Source organism: Salvelinus fontinalis, chromosome 11, assembly GCF_029448725.1.
Source record: "Salvelinus fontinalis isolate EN_2023a chromosome 11, ASM2944872v1, whole genome shotgun sequence".
NCBI lineage: Eukaryota > Metazoa > Chordata > Actinopteri > Salmoniformes > Salmonidae > Salvelinus > Salvelinus fontinalis.
Window position 1 is genome coordinate 56,602,964 of NC_074675.1, and position 26,812 is coordinate 56,629,775.

Below are 26,812 nucleotides of genomic sequence, written 5' to 3' on the forward strand. Positions count from 1 at the left end.
AATAATTGTCATTGTTTTGACTTTACTTCACCAAGTTGTCCTTTATTTGACCAAGTTGTCCCCTTCAGACATTTACTTCACCAAAAATGTTATTCATTCAGTATTTTTGATCACATTAGAAAGCTGATACATTGTCACTGTCAAGTGAAAATCTCATTTTTAAAAGTTAATATTCTGTTAACTCATACCCAAATATTGTTGTTGAGTCACCCTATCCTCATAGAAAAAACACTTTGAAAATCCCATCTCAAACAGACCGTTTAAAAAATGCTTCCAATTTCCTCATAGAGTATGATGTCAGCAGTCTAGAGGAGGCTGAACTGGCCAATCAGTGATCTACTTGCATGAATATTTAAATTATTATGATGAATATTTTTTTTAACCTTTAATTAACAAGGGAAGTCTGTTAAGGACACATTCTTCTTTACATTGATGGCCTTATGACCGGTATAAGCCCACACCATTCAAACACAGAAAAGTTGCTTTTTGACATAGTTAATATAAAACAAATTGGAAGGAAAACTATTTTACTCATATTGCAAGAATAGAGTGGACGATACGGTATCAAACGTGGAAACGATGTGTTTGATTCAGACTTTCAGACTGTTGGTGGTACTTCCCATACAATGTTATTAAAAAAAACCCCATTTAAATCAATTCAAACTTTATTTGTCACATGCGCCGAATACTCTAGAGGAAAAGGAAACAGCACATTTATTTAGGCGAGGTGCCGGCTAGCGGAGTAGAAAACGTGAAAACAAAAGGAGAGCCGCACACTCTAGGAGCTCACAATACAAAAATGTAATGTCCAACGTTTCGACAGGCAAGCTGTCTTCATCAGGGTGTAATCCGAATACAACAGGTGTAGACCTCACCGTGAAATGCTGACTAACAAACACTTAACCAACAGGTGTAGACCTTCCTGTGAAATGCTGACTAACAAACACTTAACCAACAGGTGTAGACCTTCCTGTGAAATGCTGACTAACAAACCCTTAACCAACAGGTGTAGACCTTACGGTGAAATGCTGACTAACAAACCCTTAACCAACAGGTGTAGACCTTACGGTGAAATGCTGACTTACAAACCCTTAACCAACAGGTGTAGACCTTCCTGTGAAATGCTGACTAACAAACCCTTAACCAACAGGTGTAGACCTTACGGTGAAATGCTGACTAACAAACCCTTAACCAACAGGTGTAGACCTTACGGTGAAATGCTGACTTACAAACCCTTAACCAACAGGTGTAGACCTTACTGGGAAATGCTGACTTACAAACCCTCAACCAACAGTGTAGATCAAGAAGACGATATAAAAGTATTTACCAAGTAGGCTAAAATATAAGCAATAGCAAGCTGTTAGTAGCCCATGTTCCTCACGCTAATAATTTGGTCTATTTTCACCAAAGCGGTATTGTAAACACATTTTGGAAAATGACGTGGATATATTGAAGCAACATCTCAAGACATCAGTCAGGAAGTTAAAGATTGGTCGCAAATGGGTCTTCTAACTGGACAATGACCCCAAGCAAACTTCCAAAGTTGTGACAAAAAATGGCTTAAGGACAGCAAAGCCAAGGGATTGGAGTGGCCATCACAAAACCCTGACCTCAATTCTATCAAAATATTGTGGGCAGAACTGAAAAAGCGTGTGCGAGAAAGGAGGCCTACAAACCTGACTCAGTTACACCAGCTCTGTCAGGAGGAATGGGCCAAAATTCACCCAACTTATTGTGGGAAGCTTGTGGAAGGCTACCCGAAACATTTGACCCAAGTTAAACAATTTAAAGGCAATGCTACCAAATACTAATCGAATCTATGTAAACTTCTGACCCACTGGGAATGTGATGAAAGAAATAAAAGCTGAAATAAATCATTCTCTCTACTATTATTCTGACATTTCACATTCTTAAAATAAAGTGGTGATCCTAACTGAACTAAAACAGGGATTTTTTACTAGGATTAAATGTCAGGAATTGTGAAAAACTGAGTTTAAATGTATTTGGCTAAGGTGTATGTAAACTTCCGACTTCAACTGTAAGTGCATGTGATACCAAGGAGCCTACTAAGTTTTCATAATGTTTAATTATTTATTTAAAGGGAAGACACATTGAAACCTAGGTCTCATTTCCAAATATGCCCTGTATAATACAATATACACAAACCTAAACACATACACAGACTAAAATACAAAAACACATTCATGGGAAATAAAACATCACCCAGAAAAACAGTTAAATTCCTCCACAAATAAGTCGTCAATAAAGACTTTAAACCAGAACATCAAGATGAAATGTATTTGGAATTAAAACTAAAAGCAGATTTATCTAGCTCGGTGGAGACCCTAGGAACCTTTTTTTTTTTTTTTTTTTATCCCATTTTCTCCCCAATTTTCGTGGTATCCAATCGCTAGTAATTACTACCTTGTCTCATCGCTACAACTCCCGTACGGGCTCGGGAGAGACGAAGGTCGAAAGCCATGCGTCCTCCGAAGCACAACCCAACCAGCCGTACTGCTTCTTAACACAGCGCGCCTCCAACCCGGAAGCCAGCCGCACCAATGTGTCGGAGGAAACACCGTGTACCTGGCCCCCTTGGTTGGCGCGCACTGCGCCCGGCCCGCCACAGGAGTCGCTGGAGCGCGATGAGACAAGGATATCCCTACCGGCCAAACCCTCCCTACCCCGGACGACGCTATGCCAATTGTGCGTCGCCCCACGGACCTCCCGGTCGCGGCCGGCTGCGACAGAGCCTGGGCGCGAACCCAGAGACTCTGGTGGCGCAGTTAGCACTGCGATGCACTGCGCCACCCGGGAGGCCCGACCCTAGGAACCTTAAGAGTTAACCAATCCTGTGAACTGGTTAGGAACCTCAAGAGTTAACCAATCCTGTGAACTGGTTAGGAACCTCTAGTTAACCAATCCTGTGAACAGGTTAGGAACCTTGAGAGTTAACCAATCCTGTGAACTGGTTAGGAACCTTGAGAGTTAACCAATCCTGTGAACTGGTTAGGAACCTTGAGAGTTAACCAATCCTGTGAACTGGTTAGGGCAAATCAGGTGTCTATACTTCAACAGCAGAGTTAGATAAGACAGAAGTTGATGTAGTAGGGCGTTGTAAACAAAGAGGGAGTCATGTAGAGATCTACAGGTCTTTAGGGAAGTCCAGACAACCTTTTGATACAGGATACAGTGATGAGTATTAAAACTGTCCCCTGTAACAAAACGGGAGTCACGTAGAGATCTACGGGTCTTTAGGGAAGTCCAGACAACCTTTTGATACAGGATACAGTGATGAGTATTAAAACTGTCCCCTGTAACAAAACGGGAGTCACGTAGAGATCTACGGGTCTTTAGGGAAGTCCAGACAACCTTTTGATACAGGATACAGTGATGAGTATTAAAACTGTCCCCTGTAACAAAACAACGGGCATTATGGGAGATGGCACCTAAAGGTTTAAGAGTAGTAGCAGCTGCACTTTGATAAATAATACCACCATAAACAACAACAGATAAAAAGGTTGACAATAATCTGCTTCCTACCGCTAAGAGAACATTACGATCTGTTTCTGTAGAAAAAGACAACTTTTAAATCTTAGCTTCTTCTTAACCAGCTCGTCTATATGTTTTTTTTTAAACAACAATCCCGATGTCTAAGTATTGATATGCGGGAACACGTTTGATTGGAGAACCATCGAGTGTTAACACGTAGTTCATCTGAAACATTCTTACGAGAGTTTGAAAACAAAATGCTTTTCGCTCTGCCCGTATTTAAGCACACCTTTTAAAAATCAGCAATGGATTCCTGCATAGCTATGAAATGTGACTGTAGTTTTGACACAGCCAGATCAACAGCCAGATCAACAGTCAGATAAACAGTCAGATCAACAGCCAGATCAACAGTCAGATCAACAGTCAGATCAACAGCCAGATCAACAGTCAGGGCAACAGCCAGATCAACAGTCAGATCAACAGTCAGATCAACAGCCAGATCAACAGTCAGGGCAACAGTCAAGGCAACAGTCAGATCAACAGTCAAGGCAACAGCCAGATCAACAGCCAGATCAACAGCCAGATCAACAGTCAGATCAACAGCCAGATCAACAGCCAGATCAACAGCCAGATCAACAGTCAAGGCAACAGTCAGATCAACAGTCAAGGCAACAGTCAGATCAACAGTCAAGGCAACAGCCAGATCAACAGTCAGATCAACAGTCAAGGCAACAGCATACATAATAGCTTAATTGTTAATAAAGTCACCATTTTGTTACAATATGATTTCGCCAATTTCTTATATTTGCTATACATTTTAATTATAAAATTTTTTTTTCTTACAAATACATTTAAATGCATGTTGGAAATCACTTCACAAAAAACATTTGTAAATATATATTTACCAAATGTATTGATAAATACATTATAAAATATATTCCAAAATACATTACTTTGAAATGCATTAAATACATTTTCTGAAGCATTTAATATACAGCGCTTTCGGAAAGTATTCAGACCCCTTGACTTTGTCCACATTTTGTTACGTTACAGCCTTATTCTAAAATGGATTAAATTGACACTACACGCTTGGCACACCTGTATTTGGGGAGTTTCTCCCATTCTTCTCTGCAGATCCTCTCAAGCTCTGTCAGGTTGGATGGGGAGCGTCGCTGCACAGCTATTTTCAGGTCTCTCTCTCACCGCTCCGTTCATCTTTCCCTCGATCCTGACTAGTCTCCCAGTCCCTGCTAATGAAAAACATCCCCACAGCATGATGCTGCCACCACCGTGCTTCACCGAAGGGATGGTGCCAGGTTTTCTCCAGATGTGACGCTTGGCATTCAGGCCAAATAGTTCAATCTTCGTTTCATCAGACCAGAGAATATTGTTTCTCATGGTTTCAGTCTTTTGGTGCCTTTTGGCAAACTCCAAGCGGGCTGTCATGTCCCTTTTACTGAGGAGTGGCTTCTGTCTGGCCACTCTACCATAAAGGCCTAATTGGTGGAGTGCTGCAGAGATGGTTGTCCTTCTGGAAGATTCTCCCATCTCCACAGTGGAACTCTAGAGCTCTGTCAGAGTGGCCATCGGGTTCTATGTATTCAGACTGAATGAAATGTATTCAGACTGAACTAAATGTATTCAGACTGAACTAAATGTATTCAGACTGAATGAAATGTATTCAGACTGAACGAAATGTATTCAGACTGAATTAAATGTATTCAGCACCCGCAAGGGAACCCAGCCTACAAAGCCTGTAACACACCTGCATAAGGTCAGTCTGAATACCGACGACTGAGAAGTGCGTCGGAAAGGCATACATTTCCTACGTCAGAACCGGGCCCTTAGAGCCTTAGGACATGCTAGTAATTCTTCTCTGACATTCAAAATCGGGCGATCAAAAGATAAATTACTTCTACCAATCAAGATACAGCTGTTTTTGTAAACGAATCAACGCGTTTTTTTTTCTCACAAACTCACAAACTTTTAAAAAAACAACTGCCTACTACTACTACAAATGTTGGATCTTAATTTGACCGGTATTGTCACAGCAGTAAAAATAACCATGCAGCAACAAGATTTGTATTGGCCATCACGTTGCCACGGGAAAGTGAATTATATATTTCTTTCTGTCACCATTTAAAAAAAAAAAAAATCTGTTTGTGCTGGCCAAGCCAATAGGAGTCAAGACTGAGCTAGTCCTGGTTCCAGGTAAGTACATACAACACGGTCCGTATACTCGGACTTCTCGCACTAAAATTAGGTGACAGACCATGTAGCTATGGACCCTTAGACTTAGCGAGTGCTTCAATAGCAGAAGGCTATAGTTAGTTAGCCAGTTCCGTGACATATTTCAGTGAATTTATGTAAATCACAAAGCATTTTATGCTGCGCAGGAAAATGTTCTGCGTCAACAGGGTGATCAAATTAAGATCCCACCTAGTACTACTCCTCTTCCTCCTCCTAAATCAAATCAATGCTTTTGACACATCCAGCTCCAGAACCAGCCATAGAGCCAGCTGGCTAATCCTCTGAATACAGTACAGTAAACAAAACACAAAAATCTGAGCAACAACATAACATTAGGTAGCTAGATAAGGTTAGCAAGATGGCTAGCTAGATAAGGTTAGCAAGATGGCTAGCTAGACAAGGTTAGCAAGATGGCTAGCTAGACAAGGTTAGCAAGATGGCTAGCTAGACAAGGTTAGCAAGATGGCTAGCTAGACAAGGTTAGCAAGATGGCTAGCTAGATAAGGTTAGCAAGATGGCTAGCTAGACAAGGTTAGCAAGATGGCTAGCTAGATAAGGTTAGCAAGATGGCTAGCTAAACAAGGTTAGCAAGATGGCTAGCTAGATAAGGTTAGCAAGATGGCTAGCTAGATAAGGTTAGCAAGATGGCTAGCTAGATAAGGTTAGCAAGATGGCTAGCTACACTGACAGCTGTTTTAAACTTCACGTGGAAATTTCGACAGCCAATTCGTAAAAAAATGTAGAAGTAGCTTTCGTCATTCTTTAGAGGTGGAACATAAAAGGTGCATTTAATCTCTAGGACAGGAAATGACGTTGAAATAGTGAGGACAACTTCCTCTGGAGGGGGGACGGGGACGGGTCCTTTAAGCCAACAACATATTTTGCATACAACAGTTCCGTAAGTACCATTTTACACAAGAACCAAATTCCACTATATTCCCTATTTTGTGGGAAGGGGGGCAATAAATAGACCCGAGCCAGCTGTTCCCTCTGCTGCGTGAGCACGCCAGACATTATTGAGGATCACACGTGGGAAAAGCATGCTCACGTGAGAGAAGAAACACCCACTTACAGACAGGAACCTCCACCATCATCTACGAAGGTAGACAGAAACTGCCTCTCCAATAGAAATCCTCGATTACACTTGTAGGTGATGTCATGGAGACATTGACTAGCTAAGCTCATGCGTAGAAACACCTCATCGGGTTGAACGGCCGTCTTGCTGTCCATATCGAGGACCTCATCGGGTTGAACGGCCGTCTTGCTGTCCATATCGAGGACCTCATCGGATTGAACGGCCGTCTTGCTGTCCATATCGAGGACCTCATCGGGTTGAACGGCCGTCTTGCTGTCCATATCGAGGACCTCATCGGGTTGAACGGCCGTCTTGCTGTCCATATCGAGGACCTCATCGGGTTGAACGGCCGTCTTGCTGTCCATATCGAGGACCTCATCGGGTTGAACGGCCGTCTTGCTGTCCATATCGAGGACCTCATCGGGTTGAACGGCCGTCTTGCTGTCCATATCGAGGACCTCATCGGGTTGAACGGCCGTCTTGCTGTCCATATCGAGGAAGTATTGTCATTTATTGGTATAAGGGTTAGAATCCAGCCCACTGCCCTTCGACTCCTCCCCCTCCTGTCATCCAGCCCACTGCCCTACGACTCCTCCTCTTCCTGTCATCCAGCCCACTGCCCTTCGACTCCTCCCCCTCCTGTCATCCAGCCCACTGCCCTTCAACTCCTCCCCCACCTGTCATCCAGCCCACTGCCCTTCGACTCCTCCCCCTCCTGTCATCCAGCCCACTGCCCTTCGACTCCTCCCCCTCCTGTCATCCAGCCCACTGCCCTTCGACTCCTCCCCCTCCTGTCATCCAGCCCACTGCCCTTCGACTCCTCCCCCTCCTGTCATCCAGCCCACTGCCCTTCGACTCCTCCCCCTCCTGTCATCCAGCCCACTGCCCTTTGACTCCTCCTCTTTCTGTCATCCAGCCCACTGCCCTTCGACTCCTCCCCCTCCTGTCATCCAGCCCACTGCCCTACGACTCCCCCTCCTGTCATCCAGCCCACTGCCCTTTGACTCCTCCTCTTCCTGTCATCCAGCCCACTGCCCTTCGACTCCTCCTCTTCCTGTCATCCAGCCCACTGCCCTTCGACTCCTCCTCTTCCTGTCATCCAGCCCACTGCTCTTCGACTCCTCTCCCTCCTGTCATCCAGCCCACTGACCTTCGACTCCTCCTCTTCCTGTCATCCAGCCCACTGCCCTTCGACTCCTCCCCCTCCTGTCATCCAGCCCACTGCCCTTTGACTCCTCCTCTTCCTGTCATCCAGCCCACTGCCCTTTGACTCCTCCTCTTCCTGTCATCCAGCCCACTGCCCTTCGACTCCTCCTCTTCCTGTCATCCAGCCCACTGCCCTTCGACTCCTCCTCTTCCTGTCATCCAGCCCACTGCCCTTCGACTCCTCCTCTTCCTGTCATCCAGCCCACTGCCCTTCGACTCCTCCTCTTCCTGTCATCCAGCCCACTGCCCTTCGACTCCTCCTCTTCCTGTCATCCAGCCCACTGCCCTTTGACTCCTCCTCTTCCTGTCATCCAGCCCACTGCCCTTAGACTCTTCCCCCTCCTGTCATCCAGCCCACTGCCCTTTGACTCCTCCTCTTCCTGTCATCCAGCCCACTGCCCTTCGACTCCTCCTCTTCCTGTCATCCAGCCCACTGCCCTTCGACTCCTCCTCTTCCTGTCATCCAGCCCACTGCCCTTCGACTCCTCCTCTTCCTGTCATCCAGCCCACTGCCCTTTGACTCCTCCTCTTCCTGTCATCCAGCCCACTGCCCTACGACTCCTCCCCCTCCTGTCATCCAGCCCACTGCCCTTTGACTCCTCCTCTTCCTGTCATCCAGCCCACTGCCATTCGACTCCTCCTCTTCCTGTCATCCAGCCCACTGCCCTTCGACTCCTCCTCTTCAAGTAATCAAGCCCACTGCCCTACGACTCCTCCTCTTTCTGTCATCCAGCCCACTGCCATTCGACTCCTCCTCTTCCTGTCATCCAGCCCACTGCCCTTCGACTCCTCCTCTTCCTGTCATCCAGCCCACTGCCCTTCGACTCCTCCTCTTTCTGTCATCCAGCCCACTGCCCTTCGACTCCTCCTCTTCCTGTCATCCAGCCCACTGCCCTTTGACTCCTCCCCCTCCTGTCATCCAGCCCACTGCCCTTTGACTCCTCCCCCTCCTGTCATCCAGCCCACTGCCCTTTGACTCCTCCTCTTCCTGTTCCCCCCATCGTTCACCCTGTAATATCTCTAAACTAACACAGTACATAATAATAGTACCTGGTTACTACACACAGAAATACAAATCGTTCATTATCATTTGTTTTAATCAACATGAATTGTGATTCAACTGCAATACCTTCCTGTGTGTGAAACAGACGTGTAAAGTTGTTTGGCAAACACATAGCTCAGCCTTTTCCAAACCTCTCCTCTGGGACCTCCAGCCGTTCTCAAACCTCTCCTCTGGTACCTCCAGCCGTTCCAAACCTCTCCTCTGGGACCTCCAGCCGTCCTCAAACCTCTCCTCTGGGACCTCCAGCCGTTCCAAACCTCTCCTCTGGGACCTCCAGCCGTTCTCAAACCTCTCCTCCGGGACCTCCAGCCGTTCTCAAACCTCTCCTCTGGTACCTCCAGCCGTCCTCAAACCTCTCCTCTGGGACCTCCAGCCGTCCTCAAACCTCTCCTCTGGGACCTCCAGCCGTTCTCAAACCTCTCCTCTGGGACCTCCAGCCGTTCTCAAACCTCTCCTCTGGTACCTCCAGCCGTCCTCAAACCTCTCCTCTGGGACCTCCAGCCGTCCTCAAACCTCTCCTCTGGGACCTCCAGCCGTTCTCAAACCTCTCCTCTGGTACCTCCAGCCGTCCTCAAACCTCTCCTCTGGGACCTCCAGCCGTCCTCAAACCTCTCCTCTGGGACCTCCAGCCGTTCTCAAACCTCTCCTCTGGGACCTCCAGCCGTTCTCAAACCTCTCCTCTGGGACCTCCAGCCGTTCTCAAACCTCTCCTCTGGTACCTCCAGCCGTCCTCAAACCTCTCCTCTGGGACCTCCAGCCGTTCCAAACCTCTCCTCTGGGACCTCCAGCCGTTCCAAACCTCTCCTCTGGGACCTCCAGCCTTTTCCAAACCTCTCCTCTGGTACCTTCAGCCGTTCCAAACCTCTCCTCTGGTACCTCCAGCCGTTCCAAACCTCTCCTCTGGAACCTCCAGCCGTTATAAACCTCGCCGTTATAAACCTCTCCTCTGGGACCTCCAGCCTTTTCCAAACCTCTCCTCTGGGACCTCCAGCCGTTCCAAACCTCTCCTCTGGGACCTCCAGCCGTTCCAAACCTCTCCTCTGGGACCTCCAGCCGTTCTCAAACCTCTCCTCTGGTACCTCCAGCCGTCCTCAAACCTCTCATCTGGGACCTCCAGCCGTTCTCAAACCTCTCCTCTGGGACCTCCAGCCGTTATCCAAACCTCTCCTCTGGGACCTCCAGCCGTTCTCAAACCTCTCATCTGGGACCTCCAGCCGTTCCATGTATTTGAACTATTCCAGAGCTATCACACCTGATTCAACTTGTCAACCAATCATCAAGCCCTTGACTATTTCAATCAGGTGCGCTAGGTCAGGGCTGCAACAAGAGGTCATAGAGAAAGAGGTTTATAACACCTAGGGGTCATAGAGAGGTTTATAACACCTAGAGGTCCCAGAGGAGAGGTTTATAACACCTGGGGGTCATATTGGAGAGGTTTATAACACCTAGAGGTCCCATAGGAGAGGTTTATAACACCTAGAGGTCATAGAGAGGTTTATAACACCTAGAGGTCATAGAGAGGTTTATAACACCTAGAGGTCCCAGAGGAGAGGTTTATAACACCTAGAGATCCCAGAGGAGAGGTTTATAACACCTAGAGGTCCTAGAGAGAGGTTTATAACACCTAGAGATCCCATATGAGAGGTTTATAACACCTAGAGGTCCCAGAGGAGAGGTTTATAACACCTAGAGGTCCCAGAGGAGGTTTATAACACCTAGAGGTCCCAGAGGAGGTTTATAACACCTAGAGGTCATAGAGAGGTTTATAACACCTAGAGGTCATAGAGAGGTTTATAACACCTAGAGGTCCCAGAGGAGAGGTTTATAACACCTAGAGGTCATAGAGAGGTTTATAACACCTAGAGGTCCCAGAGGAGAGGTTTATAACACCTAGAGGTCATAGAGAGGTTTATAACACCTAGAGGTCCCAGAGGAGAGGTTTATAACACCTAGAGGTCATAGAGAGGTTTATAACACCTAGAGGTCCCAGAGGAGAGGTTTATAACACCTAGAGGTCATAGAGAGGTTTATAACACCTAGAGGTCCCAGAGGAGAGGTTTATAACACCTAGAGGTCATAGAGAGGTTTATAACACCTAGAGGTCATAGAGAGGTTTATAACACCTAGAGGTCATAGAGAGAGGTTTATAACACCTAGAGGTCCCAGAGGAGAGGTTTATAACACCTAGAGGTCCCAGAGGAGAGGTTTATAACACCTAGTCATAGAGAGAGGTTTATAACACCTAGAGGTCCCAGAGGAGAGGTTTATAACACCTAGAGGTCCCAGAGGAGAGGTTTATAACACCTACAGATCATAGAGGAGAGGTTTATAACACCTAGAGGTCATAGAGAGAGATTTATAACACCTAGAGGTCATAGAGAGAGGTTTATAACACCTAGAGGTCATAGAGAGAGGTTTATAACACCTAGAGGTCATAGAGAGAGGTTTATAACACCTAGAGGTCATAGAGAGAGGTTTATAACACCTAGAGGTCATAGAGAGAGGTTTATAACACCTAGAGATCCCAGAGGAGAGGTTTATAACACCTAGAGGTCATAGAGAGGTTTATAACACCTAGAGATCCCAGAGGAGAGGTTTATAACACCTGGAGGTCATATAGAGAGGTTTATAACACCTAGAGGTCATAGAGAGAGGTTTATAACACCTAGAGGTCATAGAGAGAGGTTTATAACACCTAGAGGTCCTAGAGGAGAGGTTTGAAAAAGGCAAACATATAGCCAACAGCTCTTTATCGGTCAGGCCTGGAATATAATAATGCTATCCATAGAACGGACGTGGAACCTCTGCACCCAGTACGCCATCAATGACTTGAATTGGGAGGTCCGTTCTATGGATTCTATTTCTATGGCCTGGAGTTTATCCTGCAGGTTACAGAGGGGTCAGGAAAAACTCCTGTACCTACCCTTCAGAAGTCCATTTAATCTGATTCATTAAAATCTGAACTGATCGTAGATCAATAGGAGTGTTGATCGAGGAACAGGTCCCCCGTCCATTTACTCTGATTCATTAAAGACTGAACTGATCCTAGATCAGTAGGGGTATTGATCTAGGAACAGGTCCCCCGTCCATTCAGTCTGATTCATTAAAGACTGAACTGATCCTAGATCAGTAGGAGTGTTGATCGAGGAACAGGTCCCCCGTCCATTTAGTCTGATTCATTAAAATCTGAACTGATCCTAGATCAGTAGGAGTGTTGATCGAGGAACAGGTCCCCCGTCCATTTAGTCTGATTCATTAAAATCGGAACTGATCCTAGATCAGTAGGAGTGTTGATCGAGGAACAGGTCCCCCGTCCATTTAGTCTGATTCATTAAAATCGGAACTGATCCTAGATCAGTAGGAGTGTTGATCGAGGAACAGGTCCCCCGTCCATTTAGTCTGATTCATTAAAGACTGAACTGATCCTAGATCAGTAGGAGTGTTGATCGAGGAACAGGTCCCCCGTCCATTTACTCTGATTTATTAAAGACTGAACTGATCCGAGATCAGTAGGGGTATTGATCTAGGACCAGGTCCCCCGTCCATTTACTCTGATTTATTAAAGACTGAACTGATCCTAGATCAGTAGGGGTATTGATCTAGGAACAGGTCCCCCGTCCATTCAGTCTGATTCATTAAAGACTGAACTGATCCTAGATCAGTACTCCTACTCTGAAACTCTGAGTTAATGTGAACCGTTATCTATCTCGAACAAGAGATGCTGAACTTGTTGTGACGTACCCAGGCTAAATACGTGTGCATACCAAATACCACCCTATTGCCTATAGGGGCTCAGGTCAAAAGTAGTGCACTCCATAGGGAATAGGGTGCCATTTGGGATGAAGGTGAAGTTCAATCAAACAGGTTTTAAAAAAGCAGCTTTTTTGTGGTGGTGACTGGACTAACGGTGTGATATGGCCTAGTGTCCCAAATACGCACACTACTTAGTATGCATGGCCAACACTTTGCGTCACACTACCTAGTGCATCAGGATGGGTATTGGGTCAGAGAGGTCAGTCATCAGGATGGGTATTGGGTCAGAGAGGTCAGTCATCAGGATGGGTATTGGGTCAGAGAGGTCAGAGAGGTCAGTCATCAGGTTGGGTATTGGGTCAGAGAGGACAGAGAGGTCAGTCATCAGGTTGGGTATTGGGTCAGAGAGGTCAGTCATCAGGATGGGTATTGGGTCAGAGAGGTCAGTCATCAGGATGGGTATTGGGTCAGAGAGGTCAGTCATCAGGATGGGTATTGGGTCAGAGAGGTCAGTCATCAGGATGGGTATTGGGTCAGAGAGGTCAGTCATCAGGATGGGTATTGGGTCAGGGAGGTCAGTCATCAGGATGGGTATTGGGTCAGAGAGGTCAGAGAGGACAGTCATCAGGATGGGTATTGGGTCAGAGAGGACAGTCATCAGGATGGGTATTGGGTCAGAGAGGTCAGTCATCAGGATGGGTATTGGGACAGAGAGGTCAGTCATCAGGATGGGTATTGGGTCAGAGAGGTCAGTCATCAGGATGGGTATTGGGTCAGAGAGGTCAGAGAGGTCAGTCATCAGGATGGGTATTGGGACAGAGAGGTCAGTCATCAGGATGGGTATTGGGTCAGAGAGGTCAGAGAGGTCAGTCATCAGGTTGGGTATTGGGTCAGAGAGGACAGTCATCAGGATGGGTGTTGGGTCAGAGAGGTCAGTCATCAGGATGGGTATTGGGACAGAGAGGACAGTCATCAGGATGGGTATTGGGTCAGAGAGGACAGTCATCAGGATGGGTATTGGGTCAGAGAGGTCAGTCATCAGGATGGGTATTGGGTCAGAGAGGACAGTCATCAGGTTGGGTATTGGGACAGAGAGGTCAGTCATCAGGATGGGTATTGGGACAGAGAGGTCAGTCATCAGGATGGGTATTGGGTCAGAGAGGTCAGAGAGGTCAGTCATCAGGTTGGGTATTGGGTCAGAGAGGACAGTCATCAGGATGGGTATTGGGACAGAGAGGTCAGTCATCAGGATGGGTATTGGGTCAGAGAGGTCAGAGAGGTCAGTCATCAGGATGGGTATTGGGACAGAGAGGTCAGTCATCAGGATGGGTATTGGGACAGAGAGGTCAGTCATCAGGATGGGTATTGGGTCAGAGAGGTCAGTCATCAGGATGGGTATTGGGTCAGAGAGGACAGAGAGGTCAGTCATCAGGATGGGTATTGGGTCAGAGAGGTCAGTCATCAGGATGGGTATTGGGTCAGAGAGGTCAGTCATCAGGATGGGTATTGGGTCAGAGAGGTCAGTCATCAGGATGGGTATTGGGTCAGAGAGGACAGAGAGGTCAGTCATCAGGATGGGTATTGGGACAGAGAGGTCAGTCATCAGGATGGGTATTGGGTCAGAGAGGTCAGTCATCAGGATGGGTATTGGGTCAGAGAGGTCAGTCATCAGGATGGGTATTGGGTCAGAGAGGTCAGTCATCAGGATGGGTATTGGGTCAGAGAGGTCAGTCATCAGGATGGGTATTGGGTCAGAGAGGTCAGTCATCAGGATGGGTATTGGGTCAGAGAGGTCAGTCATCAGGATGGGTATTGGGTCAGAGAGGTCAGTCATCGGGATGGGTATTGGGTCAGAGAGGTCAGTCATCAGGATGGGTATTGGGACAGAGAGGTCAGTCATCAGGATGGGTATTGGGTCAGAGAGGTCAGTCATCAGGATGGGTATTGGGACAGAGAGGTCAGTCATCAGGATGGGTATTGGGTCAGAGAGGTCAGTCATCAGGTCGGGTATACCAGATACCAGTGTATCTGCGGAGTGTAAACTGTAGAACAAACCGCAATGGTAAAGAAACCCGTCGTAGGACACACTTTACCATCTGCATCGCAAATGGCTCCATATACCCTTTATAGTGCACTACATTTAACCAAAAGGAGCAGCCTCTATAGGGAATAGGGTGCCATCTGGGATGCAGATATTGTATAAAGAACAGAATTTACAGATCATAAATAAACTCTAGTGTTAGAGGGAGGGGGTTCAATAAATGAAATGCACGGATTCCAAAAGTTCCGAGAGGGAATTCAGGGGAGGGAGTTCCGGGGAGGGAGTTCCGGGGAGGGAATTCCGGGGAGGGAGTTCCGGGGAAGGAGTTCCGGGGAGGGAATTCCGGGGAGGGAGTTCCGGGGAGCGAATTCCGGGGAGGGAGTTCCGGGGAGGGAGTTCCGGGGAGGGAGTTCCGGGGAGGGAGTTCCGGGGAGGGAGTTCCGGGGAGGGAGTTCCGGGAAGGGAATTCCGGGAAGGGAATTCCGGGGAGGGAATTCCGGGGAGGGAGTTCCGGGGAGGGAGTTCCGGGGAGGGAATTCTGGGGAGGGAATTCCGGGGAGGGAGTTCTGCAAGGCGATCATCATCCCAGAGTTCTACTACTCCAGCCCCAGGGTGAAGTTGATTCCGTGGACTATTCCGATGATGATGGGTTGCCAGGCAACAAGGTATCTCAGCCAATCCAAGAGCTGCCCGTACAGGACATGTGTTCTCTCCCAGCTGGGGGAGGAGGGGGGGGGTAGGCGTTAAGGAGCGATTGGTACATCCATTTGTGGAATTATAAATGAATTGTGTACAGTGATTGATTCTTGAGGAATACAACTTATAAACAGGGTTCTGGTACATTTATTTTGGGATCACCGGGATGAGCAAAAAATGATCCAATACAAAAAAAACTCAAAGCGTAACATTATTTTGCTTCAACACTTCTTGTTCTGCTCCAACTACAGACAGGCTGATACATGGTTTACAAATCATAACCAATCATAATGCTTCAAATGTTTCAAATGTAGCTAATTAAACCAATCACATGCCTGGTACACATCCAATCCCTTTTCGCTTAAACTTTCCCTCAGAACTGTGGCGCCCTTTTCTGTCAGTTAAATAACGGTGTTAGCTAGCAAGCTAACTAGCAAGAACAGCAACACTGAAACGCGGTATAATTTAAGTTCTTTGACAAAAAAATAAAAACGACAAAAAAATGATCAACCTTGAAGAAGACGACGATGATGATGAGGACACTGTCGGAGATTCTGCTACCGATCCACCTCCTCAGAAAACAAATCCTACATGATTAGAGAGGAGTGGCTTCGCATATTCATGTGGGCTAAGGGGAGGGTCGTCTCTCGTTACCATAGCTACAAAGTCATAATTGTGTCATAATTTCTCTTCTAAACCTAACCTTAGCTTTAACCATAAGGCTAACCTTATACTCTAATCTCATATTAAGACCAGAAAGCACATTTGTGTTTTCATGAACTATTACGATATACAAATTTTGACTTTGTGGCTGTGGTAACTAGTGACATTCGCTAACGGAGGGCCGAAACTAGCAACACGATGTTCTGTGAGTAATGTGGAAAGTGTTGCGTAACAGCAGTAGGAAGACTTATTTTGCTACTGAGTCCAGCAACCTCAAACACCACCGGGTCCAGCAACGTCAAACACCACTGGGTCCAGCAACCTCAAACACCACTGGGTCCAGCAACCTCAGACACCACCGGGTCCAGCAACCTCAAACACCACCGGGTCCAGCAACCTCAAACACCACCGGGTCCAGCAACCTCAAACACCACCGGGTCCAGCAACCTCAAACACCACCGGGTCCAGCAACCTCAAACACCACTGGGTCCAGCAACCTCAAACACCACTGGGTCCAGCAACCTCAAACACCACTGGGTCCAGCAACCTCAAACACCACTGGGTCCAGCAACCTCAAACACCACTGGGTCCAGCAGCCTCAAACACCACTGGGTCCAGCAACCTCAAACACCACTGGGTCCAGCAACCTCAAACACCACTGGGTCCAGCAACCTCAAACACCACTGGGTCCAGCAACCTCAAACACCACTGGGTCCAGCAACCTCAAACACCACTGGGTCCAGCAGCCTCAAACACCACTGAGTCCAGCAACCTCAAACACCACTGGGTCCAGCAACCTCAGACACCACTGGGTCCAGCAGCCTCAAACACCACTGGGTCCAGCAACCTCAAACACCACTAGGTCCAGAAGCCTCAAACACCACTGGGTCCAGCAACCTCAAACACCACTGGGTCCAGCAACCTCAAACACCACTGGGTCCAGCAACCTCAAACACCACTGGGTCCAGCAACCTCAAACACCACTGGGTCCAGCAACCTCAAACAACACTAGGTCCAGAAGCCTCAAACACCACTGGGTCCAGCAACCTCAAACACCACTGGATCCAGCAACCTCAAACACCACCGGGTCCAGCAACCTCAAACACCACCGGGTCCAGCAACCTCAAACACCACTGGGTCCAGCAACCTCAAACACCACTGGGTCCAGCAGCCTCAAACACCACTGGGTCCAGCAGCCTCAAACACCACTGGGTCCAGCAGCCTCAAACACCACTGGGTCCAGCAGCCTCAAACACCACTGGGTCCAGCAACCTCAAACACCACTGGGTCCAGCAACCTCAAACACCACTGGGTCCAGCAACCTCAGACACCACTGGGTCCAGGAACCTCAAACACTACTGGGTCCAGCAACCTCAAACACCACCGGGTCCAGCAACCTCAAACACCACTGGGTCCAGCAACCTCAAACACCACTGGGTCCAGCAACCTCAAACACCACTGGGTCCAGCAACCTCAAACACCACTGGGTCCAGCAACCTCAAACACCACTGGGTCCAGCAGCCTCAAACACCACTGGGTCCAGCAACCTCAAACACCACTGGGTCCAGCAACCTCAAACACCACTGGGTCCAGCAACCTCAAACACCACTGGGTCCAGCAGCCTCAAACACCACTGAGTCCAGCAACCTCAAACACCACTGGGTCCAGCAACCTCAGACACCACTGGGTCCAGCAGCCTCAAACACCACTGGGTCCAGCAACCTCAAACACCACTAGGTCCAGAAGCCTCAAACACCACTGGGTCCAGCAACCTCAAACACCACTGGGTCCAGCAACCTCAAACACCACTGGGTCCAGCAACCTCAAACACCACTGGGTCCAGCAACCTCAAACACCACTGGGTCCAGCAACCTCAAACACCACTAGGTCCAGAAGCCTCAAACACCACTGGGTCCAGCAACCTCAAACACCACTGGATCCAGCAACCTCAAACACCACTGGGTCCAGCAACCTCAAACACCACTGGGTCCAGCAACCTCAAACACCACTGGGTCCAGCAACCTCAAACACCACTGGGTCCAGCAACCTCAAACACCACTGGGTCCAGCAGCCTCAAACACCACTGGGTCCAGCAACCTCAAACACCACTGAGTCCAGCAACCTCCAACACCACCGGGTCCAGCAACCTCCAACACCACTGGGTCCAGCAACCTCAAACACCACTGGGTCCAGCAACCTCAAACACCACTGGGTCCAGCAACCTCAAACACCACTGGGTCCAGCAACCTCAAACACCACTGGGTCCAGCAACCTCAAACACCACCGGGTCCAGCAACCTCCAACACCACCGGGTCCAGCAACCTCAAACACCACTGGGTCCAGCAGCCTCAAACACCACTGGGTCCAGCAACCTCAAACACCACTGGGTCCAGCAACCTCAAACACCACTGGGCCCAGCAACCTCAAACACCACTGGGTCCAGCAACCTCAAACACTACTGGGTCCAGCAACCTCAAACACCACTGGGTCCAGCAACCTCAAACACCACTGGGTCCAGCAACCTCAAACACCACTGGGTCCAGCAACCTCAAACACCACTGGGTCCAGCAACCTCAAACACCACTGAGTCCAGCAACCTCAAACACCACTGGGTCCAGCAACCTCAAACACCACTGGGTCCAGCAACCTCAAACACCACTGGGTCCAGCAACCTCAAACACCACTGAGTCCAGCAACCTCAAACACCACTGGGTCCAGCAACCTCAAACACCACTGGGTCCAGCAACCTCAAACACTACTGGGTCCAGCAACCTCAAACACCACTGGGTCCAGCAACCTCAAACACCACTGAGTCCAGCAGCCTCAAACACCACTAGGTCCAGCAACCTCAAACACCACTCGTTTTAACATGGTTAAAACTATAATTATTATTCATTATTATAAACAACCACTGACCATCCATCAGATCAAAATTATAGTTTTAAACATGTTTTACAGTATTTCTTTACAATTATACTGAACAAAAATATAAACGCAACATGCAACAATTGCAAAGACCGATTAACAATAAGAGAGTGTAAAATGTGCTCTCAGATTCAACCAATCCCTGTGTTCTGTGGCTCTCGCCTCTGCCAATGAAAGGATACGGATTGTTCATCATCCTCTTCAAGTCGACCTTCTCGTTACAGTACGGACACGTCTGCTTCTTACCCACAATGCACCAGCCACGGATACAGAACTCGTGGAATCTGGAGGCAGAGTTTGCGTTAAAGAATCCACAACATCCACCCAAGTTATAGTACCGCAACAACTAGAGCCAGCGGAAAATAATTAGCATTTCACATAGGAAATCATGGGACAGTTAGCCGCCGTGCTAACACTCGCTGAACATCCTCAGTTGCAGGGTTGGGATCAATTTCCAGTAAATTCAAGGTAAAAAAAGAAATACAGGTTAAGAGAACATTATAATTCCATGAGGCAGCGTTAGAAAATAAACACATTAATTGGACCATAGCAGTGGGCTAATTCTACAGGATTAGTATTGAAAACGTGACCAGAAGTCAGGGACTCAATAATGTGGTTGTAGATAATTAGAAAAACATTTCAATTACTTATAGCTACGGGTTTTCTGAGAAGTTGAGAAAAAAAATCTCTTTGATTGTGTTTATTTTCCATTTTGATGGTGAACTTTCTGTAGTGCTAACATGCAATACTAGCCATTTCTGCTCCAGCGCTGGTCCAATGAATTTGTTTATTTTCAAACGCTTCTGCATGGAATTATTATGTTGCCCTAAACCTTTGTTATCTTTAACCTAGAGTAAATTCAGGAAGTAAACTGACGTTACATTTTTATGGGAATCGATTTGGTGAAGTAATTAAGGGAAGAATAGGGCACTATATAGGGAAAAGGGAGCCATTTAGAGAGAGAAGGGAAGTAGAGAGAGGAGGGGAAGTAGAGAGAGGGGAAAGAGAGAGAGGAGGGGAAGTAGAGAGAGGAGGGGAAAGAGAGAGAGAGGAGGGGAAGTAGAGAGAGGAGGGGAAGTAGAGAGAGGAGGGGAAGTAGAGAGAGGAGGGGAAAGAGAGAGAGAGGAGGGGAAGTAGAGAGAGGAGGGGAAGTAGAGAGAGGAGGGGAAGTAGAGAGAGGAGGGGAAAGAGAGAGGGGAAGTAAAGAGAGGAGGGGAAAGAGAGAGAGGAGGGGAAAGAGAGAGAGGAGGGGAAAGAGAGAGGAGGGGAAAGAGAGAGGGGAGGGGAAGTAGAGAGAGGAGGGAAAGAGAGAGAGGAGGGGAAGTAGAGAGAGGAGGGGAAGTAGAGAGAGGAGGGGAAGTAGAGAGAGGAGGGGAAGTAGAGAGAGGAGGGGAAGTAGATAGAGGAGGGGAAGTAGAGAGAGGAGGGGAAAGAGAGAGAGAGGAGGGGAAGTAGAGAGAGGAGGGGAAGTAGAGAGAGGAGGAGAAGTAGAGAGAGGAGGGGAAGTAGAGAGAGGAGGGGAAGTAGAGAGAGGAGGGGAAGTAGAGAGAGGAGGGGAAGTAGAGAGAGGAGGGGAAGTAGAGAGAGGAGGGGAAAGAGAGAGGGGAAGTAAAGAGAGGAGGGGAAAGAGAGAGAGGAGGGGAAAGAGAGAGAGGAGGGGAAAGAGAGAGGAGGGGAAAGAGAGAGGAGGGGAAAGAGAGAGGGGAGGGGAAGTAGAGAGAGGAGGGAAAGAGAGAGAGGAGGGGAAGTAGAGAGAGGAGGGGAAAGAGAGAGGAGGGGAAGTAGAGAGAGGAGGGGAAGTAGAGAGAGGAGGGGAAAGAGAGAGGAGGGGAAAGAGAGAGGAGGGGAAAGAGAGAGGAGGGGAAGTAGAGAGAGGAGGGGAAGTAGAGAGAGGAGGGGAAGTAGAGAGAGGAGGGGAAAGAGAGAGGAGGGGAAGTAGAGAGAGGAGGGAAAGAGAGAGAGGAGGGGAAGTAGAGAGAGGAGGGGAAAGAGAGAGAAGGGGAAGTAGAGAGAGGAGGGGAAAGAGAGAGAGGAGGGGAAAGAGTGAGAGGAGGGGAAAGAGAGAGAGGAGGGGAAAGAGAGAGGGGAGGGGAAAGAGAGAGGAGGAAAAGTAGAGAGAGGAGGGGAGAGAGAGGAGGGGAAGTAGAGAGAGGAGGGGAAAGAGAGAGAGGGGGGGAAATAGAGAGAGGAGGGGAAGTAGAGAGAGGAGGGGAAAGAGAGAGAGAGGGGGAAGTAGAGAGAGGAGGGGAAAGAGAGAGGAGGGGAAGTAGAGAGAGGGGAAGTAGAGAGAGGAGGGGAAGTAGAGAGAGGAGGGGAAGTAGAGAGATGGGGGAAGTAGAGAGAGGAGGGGAAGTAGAGAGAGGATGGGAAAGAGAGAGGAGGGGAAATAGAGAGAGGGGAAGTAGAGAGAGGAGGGGAAGTAGAGAGAGGAGGGGAAGTAGAGAGAGGGGAGGGGAAGTAGAGAGAGGAGGGGAAGTAGAGAGAGGGGAAGTAAAGAGAGGAGGGGAAGTAGAGAGAGGGGAAGTAAAGAGAGGAGGGGAAGTAGAGAGAGGAGGGGAAGTAGAGAGAGGAGGGGAAAGAGAGAGAGGAGGGGAAGTAGAGAGAGGGGAAGTAGAGAGAGGAAGGTGAAGTAGAGAGAGGGGAAGTAGAGAGAGGAGGGGAAAGACAGAGAAGGGGAAGTAGAGAGAGGGGAAGTAAAGAGAGGAGGGGAAAGAGAGAGGGGAGGGGAAGTAGAGAGAGGAGGGGAAGTAAAGAGAGGAGGGAAAGTAGAGAGAGGATGGGAAAGAGAGAGGAGGGGAAGTAGTGAGAGGGGAAGTAAAGAGAGGAGGGGGAAGAGAGAGGGGAGGGGAAGTAGAGAGAGGAGGGGAAAGAGAGAGAGAGGGGAAAGAGAGAGAGGAGGGGAAAGAGAGAGGAGGGGGAAGAGAGAGGAGGGGAAGTAGAGAGAGGGGGGAAAGAGAGGAGAAAGAGAGAGAGGAGGGGAAAGAGAGAGGAGGGGAAGTAGAGAGAGAAGGGGAAAGAGAGAGGAGGGGAAAGAGAGAGGAGGGAAAAGAGAGAGGAGGGGAAGTAGAGAGAGAATGGGAAAGAGAGAGGAGGGGAAGTAGAGAGAGGAGGGAATAAAGAGAGAGGAGGGGAAAGAGAGAGAGGGGGGAAGTAGAGAGAGGAGGGGAAAGAGAGAGGAGGGGAAGTAGAGAGAGGGGAAGTAAAGAGAGGAGAGGGAAGTAGAGAGAGGAGGGGAAGTAGAGAGAGGAGGGGAAGTAGAGAGAGGAGGGGAAGTAGAGAGAGGAGGGGAAGTAGAGAGAGGAGGGGAAGTAGAGAGAGGGGAAGGCAAGAGAGGAGAGGAAGTAGAGAGAGGAGGGGAAAGAGCGAGGAGGGGAAGTAGAGAAAGGAGGAGAAAGAGAAAGGAGGGGAAAGAGAGAGGAGGGGAAAGAGAGAGGAGGGGAAAGAGAGAGAGGAGTGGAAAGAGAGAGGAGGAAAAGTAGAGAGAGGAGGGGAGAGAGAGGAGGGGAAGTAGAGAGAGGAGGGGAAGTAGAGAGAGGGGAAATAGAGAGAGGAGGGGAAGTAGACAGAGGAGGGGAAGTAAAGAGAGGAGGGGAAGTAGAGAGAGGGGAGGGGAAGTAGAGAGAGGGGAAGTAGAGAGAGGAGGGGAAAGAGAGAGGAGGGGAAAGAGAGAGGAGGGGAAAGAGAGAGGAGGGGAAGTAGAGAGAGGAGGGGAAGTAGAGAGAGGAGGGGAAGTAGAGAGAGGGGGGAAGTAGAGAGAGGATGGGAAGTAGAGAGAGGAGGGGAAGTAGAGAGAGGGGAGGGGAAGTAGAGAGAGGAGGGGAAGTAGAGAGAGGAAGGTGAAGTAGAGAGAGGGGAAGTAGAGAGAGGAGGGGAAAGAGAGAGGGGAAGTAGAGAGAGGATGGAAAAGAGAGAGGAGGGGAAGTAGAGAGAGGGGAAGTAAAGAGAGGAGGGGGAAGAGAGAGGGGAGGGGAAGTAGAGAGAGGAGGGGAAGTAGAGAGAGGAGGAGAAAGAGAGAGAGGGGGGAAGTAGAGAGAGGAGGGGAAGTAGAGAGAGGAGGGGAAAGCGAGAGAGGGGGGGAGTAGAGAGAGGAGGGGTAGTAGAGAGAGGAGGGGAAGTAGAGAGAGGAGGGGAAGTAGAGAGAGGAGGGGAAGTAGAGAGAGGATGGGAAGAGAGAGAGGAGGGGAAAGAGAGAGAGGGGGGAAGTAGAGAGAGGAGGGGAAGTAGAGAGAGGGGAAGGGAAGTAGAGAGAGGAGGGGAAGTAGAGAGGGGAAGGGAAGTAGAGAGAGGAGGGGAAGTAGAGAGAGGAGGGGAAGTAGAGAGAGGAAGGGAAGTAGAGAGAGGAAGGGAAGTAGAGAGAGGAGGGGAAGTAGAGAGAGGAGGGGAAAGAGAGAGAGGAGGAGAAGTAGAGAGAGGAGGGGAAGTAGAGAGAGGAGGGGAAGTAGAGAGAGGAGGAGAAAGAGAGAGAGGGGGGAAGTAGAGAGAGGAGGTGAAGTAAAGAGAGGGGAAAGCGAGAGAGGGGGGGAGTAGAGAGAGGAGGGGTAGTAGAGAGAAGAGGGGAAGTAGAGAGAGGAGGGGAAGTAGAGAGAGGAGGGGAAGTAGAGAGAGGATGGGAAGAGAGAGAGGAGGGGAAAGAGAGAGAGGGGGGAAGTAGAGAGAGGATGGGAAAGAGAGAGGAGGGGAAGTAGAGAGAGGGGAAGTAAAGAGAGGAGGGGAAAGAGAGAGAGGAGGGGAAAGAGAGAGAGGAGGGGAAGTAGAGAGATGGGGGAATAAAGAGAGAGGAGGGGAACGAGAGAGAGGGGGGAAAGAGAGAGAGAGGAGGGGAAAGAGAGAGAGGGGGGAATAAAGAGAGAGAGGAGGGGAAAGAGAGAGAGAGGGGGAATAAAGAGAAAGAGCGGGGAATAAAGAGAGAGAAGAGGGAAAGAGAGAGAGGAGGGGAAAGAGAGAGAGGGGGGAAAGAGAGAGAGGGGGGAATAAAGAGAGAGGAGGGGAATAAAGAGAGAGGAGGGGAAAGAGAGAGGGGGGAATAAAGAGAGAGAGGGGGGAATAAAGAGAGAGGAGGGGAATAAAGAGAGAGGAGGGGAATAAAGAGAGAGGAGGGGAAAGAGAGAGGAGGGGAATAAAGAGAGAGAGAGGGGGGAATAAAGAGAGAGAGGGGGGAATAAAGAGAGAGAGGGGGGGAAGAGAGAGGAGGGGAAAGAGAGAGAGAGGGGAAAGAGAGAGAGAGGGGAATAAAGAGAGAGGAGGGGAAAGAGAGAGAGAGGGGAAAGAGAGATAGGGGGGAATAAAGAGAGAGAGGAGGGGAAAGAGAGAGAGGAGGGGAAAGAGAGAGAGGGGGGAATAAAGAGAGAGAGGAGGGAGAGTGACATAACATATAGGAGAGCTATAATCCACACAGTGCAGTGAGGATAGGATACATGTGGTTACAGGGGAGCTGGTAGACATCTTCTATAATTCTCACAATGTCGTGAGGATAGTAGCCTTGGGCGGTATCCACTGTATTACCGGCATAGCACACAAGGGGGCGGTAGAAACGCAAGAACAGCCCATTGGGCCTCTATTACCAGAATGCTAACAAAATTAGCACAAACTAATAGGGATATCACAGACGCTGGTAACTAAATGCTAACGAGCGAAAACAAAAAATAAACTAATTGCAAAGACAGGCAAATCTAGCTCAGTTATACAAGCATGGCTAGTAGCTACCGAATGTCATTTTCGGTGAGTGTGGACATCTACAAGCGAACCTGAACGAGAGAATGAACAAAGTTGCGAGGCAGGCTTTTCCGAAGGAAGAACAGCATGTGTACACGGAGCAGATTGGAGAACGGAGGAGAAACAAACGCTAGCAGGAAGCCCAGGGAAAACATGGCAGCTGGACGGATAACTCATCCAGAGATCTGTGACTTCTGGCAGAAAGCCATTAGAAGATATCTGAGGGCAAACATTTAGTAGTGGATTACATTTAGTAGTGAATTACATTTAGTAGTGGATTACATTTAGTAGTGGATTACATTTAGTAGTGGATTACATTTAGTAGTGGATTACATTTAGTAGTGGATTACATTTAGTAGTGGATCACATTTAGTAGTGGATCACATTTAGTAGTGGATCACATTTAGTAGTGGATTACATTTAGTAGTGGATTACATTTAGTAGTGGATTACATTTAGTAGTGGATTACATGTAGTAGTGGATTAAATATAGTAGAGGATTACATTTAGTAGTGTATTACATTTAGTAGTGTATTACATTTAGTAGTGGATTACATTTAGTAGTGAATTAAATATAGTAGTGGATTACATTTAGTAGTGAATTACATTTAGTAGTGGATTACATTTGGTAGTGTATTACATTTGGTAGTGGATTACATTTAGTAGTGGATTACATTTGGTAGTGGATTACATTTAGTAGTGTATTACATTTGGTAGTGGATTACATTTAGTGGTGATTTACATTTAGTAGTGTATTACATTTGGTAGTGGATTACATTTAGTAGTGAATTACATTTAGTAGTGTATTACATTTAGTAGTGTATTACATTTAGTAGTGATTTACATTTAGTAGTGAATTACATTTAGTAGTGGATTACATTTAGTAGTGAATTACATTTAGTAATGTATTACATTTAGTAGTGTATTACATTTAGTAGTGATTTACATTTAGTAGTGAATTACATTTAGTAGTGATTTACATTTAGTAGTGAATTACATTTAGTAGTGGATTACATTTAGTAGTGGATTACATTTAGTAGTGGATTACATTTAGTAGTGATTTACATTTAGTAGTGAATTACATTTAGTAGTGATTTACATTTAGTAGTGAATTACATTTAGTAGTGGATTACATTTAGTAGTGATTTACATTTAGTAGTGAATTACATTTAGTAGTGAATTACATTTACCAGTGAATTACATACAAGTGTATCACCTCATGTGCGACGTACAACAGAGACTCTCCAATAGATACAGAACACTGTGGATTCACCTGCTCCCGCTTTCTAGCGATGTGCTATTTACAAAACTAACACGTGACTGGCTCAACTGTTCTGGGGAACTATCATATTTAAAAAATTATGTGACAGGTGAAATGAAGAACGCAATATGCTTTATCTCCTAAGGTATTACACAAAAAAAGTAGCTACAAAAAATATTTAAAAGTATTGAAAATCTTAAAATAATTAGTTTCAACTGTATTGACAGTATTGAAAAACCATCCCGTGGCTTTTTCCAAATCCCCCAGTATACGGTATATATGGTATACTGCCCAAGCCTAGTGGAGAGGATACATGTGGTTACAGGACAGTTGGTAGGTATCTTCTATAATCCCCTCCTCATCCACGTCTACGAGGATCTTCTGGCCACAGACCGCACAGATATCATGTGTCAGGCTCCTGGACGGCATTCCTCCCATGTTATAGTACTGCAACAACAACATGTTATAGTACTGCAACAACAACATGTTATAGTACTGCAACAACAACAACAACAACATGTTATAGTACTGCAACAACAACATGTTATAGTACTGCAACAACAACAACATGTTATAGTACTGCAACAACAACGACAACAACATGTTATAGTACTGCAACAACAACAACAACATGTTATAGTACTGCAACAACAACATGTTATAGTACTGCAACAAC

The 26,812-nt window shown here is 47.6% G+C and overlaps 2 protein-coding genes and 1 long non-coding RNA gene across 10 annotated transcripts in view; all 3 read right to left on the minus strand.

Moving 5' to 3' along the window:
* Positions 1-21: 21 nt before the first annotated feature.
* LOC129865994 (uncharacterized) lies at positions 22-7,477 on the minus strand. The gene is made up of 2 exons (XR_008761448.1): positions 2,835-7,477; positions 22-2,353 (listed from the first exon to the last, which is right to left on the minus strand). It is a non-coding gene; the product is annotated as an uncharacterized LOC129865994 (long non-coding RNA).
* Positions 7,478-9,102: 1,625 nt separating this feature from the next.
* On the minus strand, positions 9,103-15,095 carry LOC129865980 (mucin-4-like). 6 transcript variants are annotated; one of them, XM_055939110.1, is made up of 3 exons: positions 9,390-15,095; positions 9,295-9,326; positions 9,103-9,263 (listed from the first exon to the last, which is right to left on the minus strand). In XM_055939110.1, the coding sequence occupies exon 1, from the start codon at positions 14,836-14,838 to the stop codon at positions 13,066-13,068; it is 1,773 nt and encodes a 590-aa protein (XP_055795085.1). In that variant the 5' UTR covers positions 14,839-15,095; the 3' UTR covers positions 9,103-9,263; positions 9,295-9,326; positions 9,390-13,065. The 6 variants fall into 6 exon arrangements, with proteins under 6 accessions (XP_055795085.1, XP_055795084.1, XP_055795080.1 ...); XM_055939109.1 differs by having other exon boundaries at positions 9,295-9,312; positions 9,344-15,095; XM_055939105.1 differs by having other exon boundaries at positions 9,103-9,823; positions 10,120-15,095.
* Positions 15,096-15,376: 281 nt separating this feature from the next.
* The window catches only part of rnf175 (ring finger protein 175), a 55,250-nt gene continuing 43,814 nt past the window's right edge, over positions 15,377-26,812 (minus strand). Inside the window, exons 7-9 of one of the 3 annotated variants that reach the window (XM_055939115.1) lie at positions 26,450-26,583; positions 19,347-19,448; positions 15,377-15,597 (exon numbers count right to left, since the gene is read on the minus strand). In XM_055939115.1, the coding sequence (XP_055795090.1) occupies positions 15,477-15,597; positions 19,347-19,448; positions 26,450-26,583 (357 nt within the window). In that variant the 3' untranslated portion in view covers positions 15,377-15,476. Of the gene's footprint in view, positions 15,598-15,719; positions 19,449-26,449; positions 26,584-26,812 lie in introns of those variants that run through there. The other 2 variants (XM_055939117.1, XM_055939116.1) reach the window with 2 other exon arrangements.

Coding starts and splice junctions, on each gene's coding strand:
- LOC129865980 (XM_055939105.1), bottom strand. CDS start 14,838: ATGACTGACCTCTCTGACCCAATACCCATCCTGATGACTGACCTCTCT.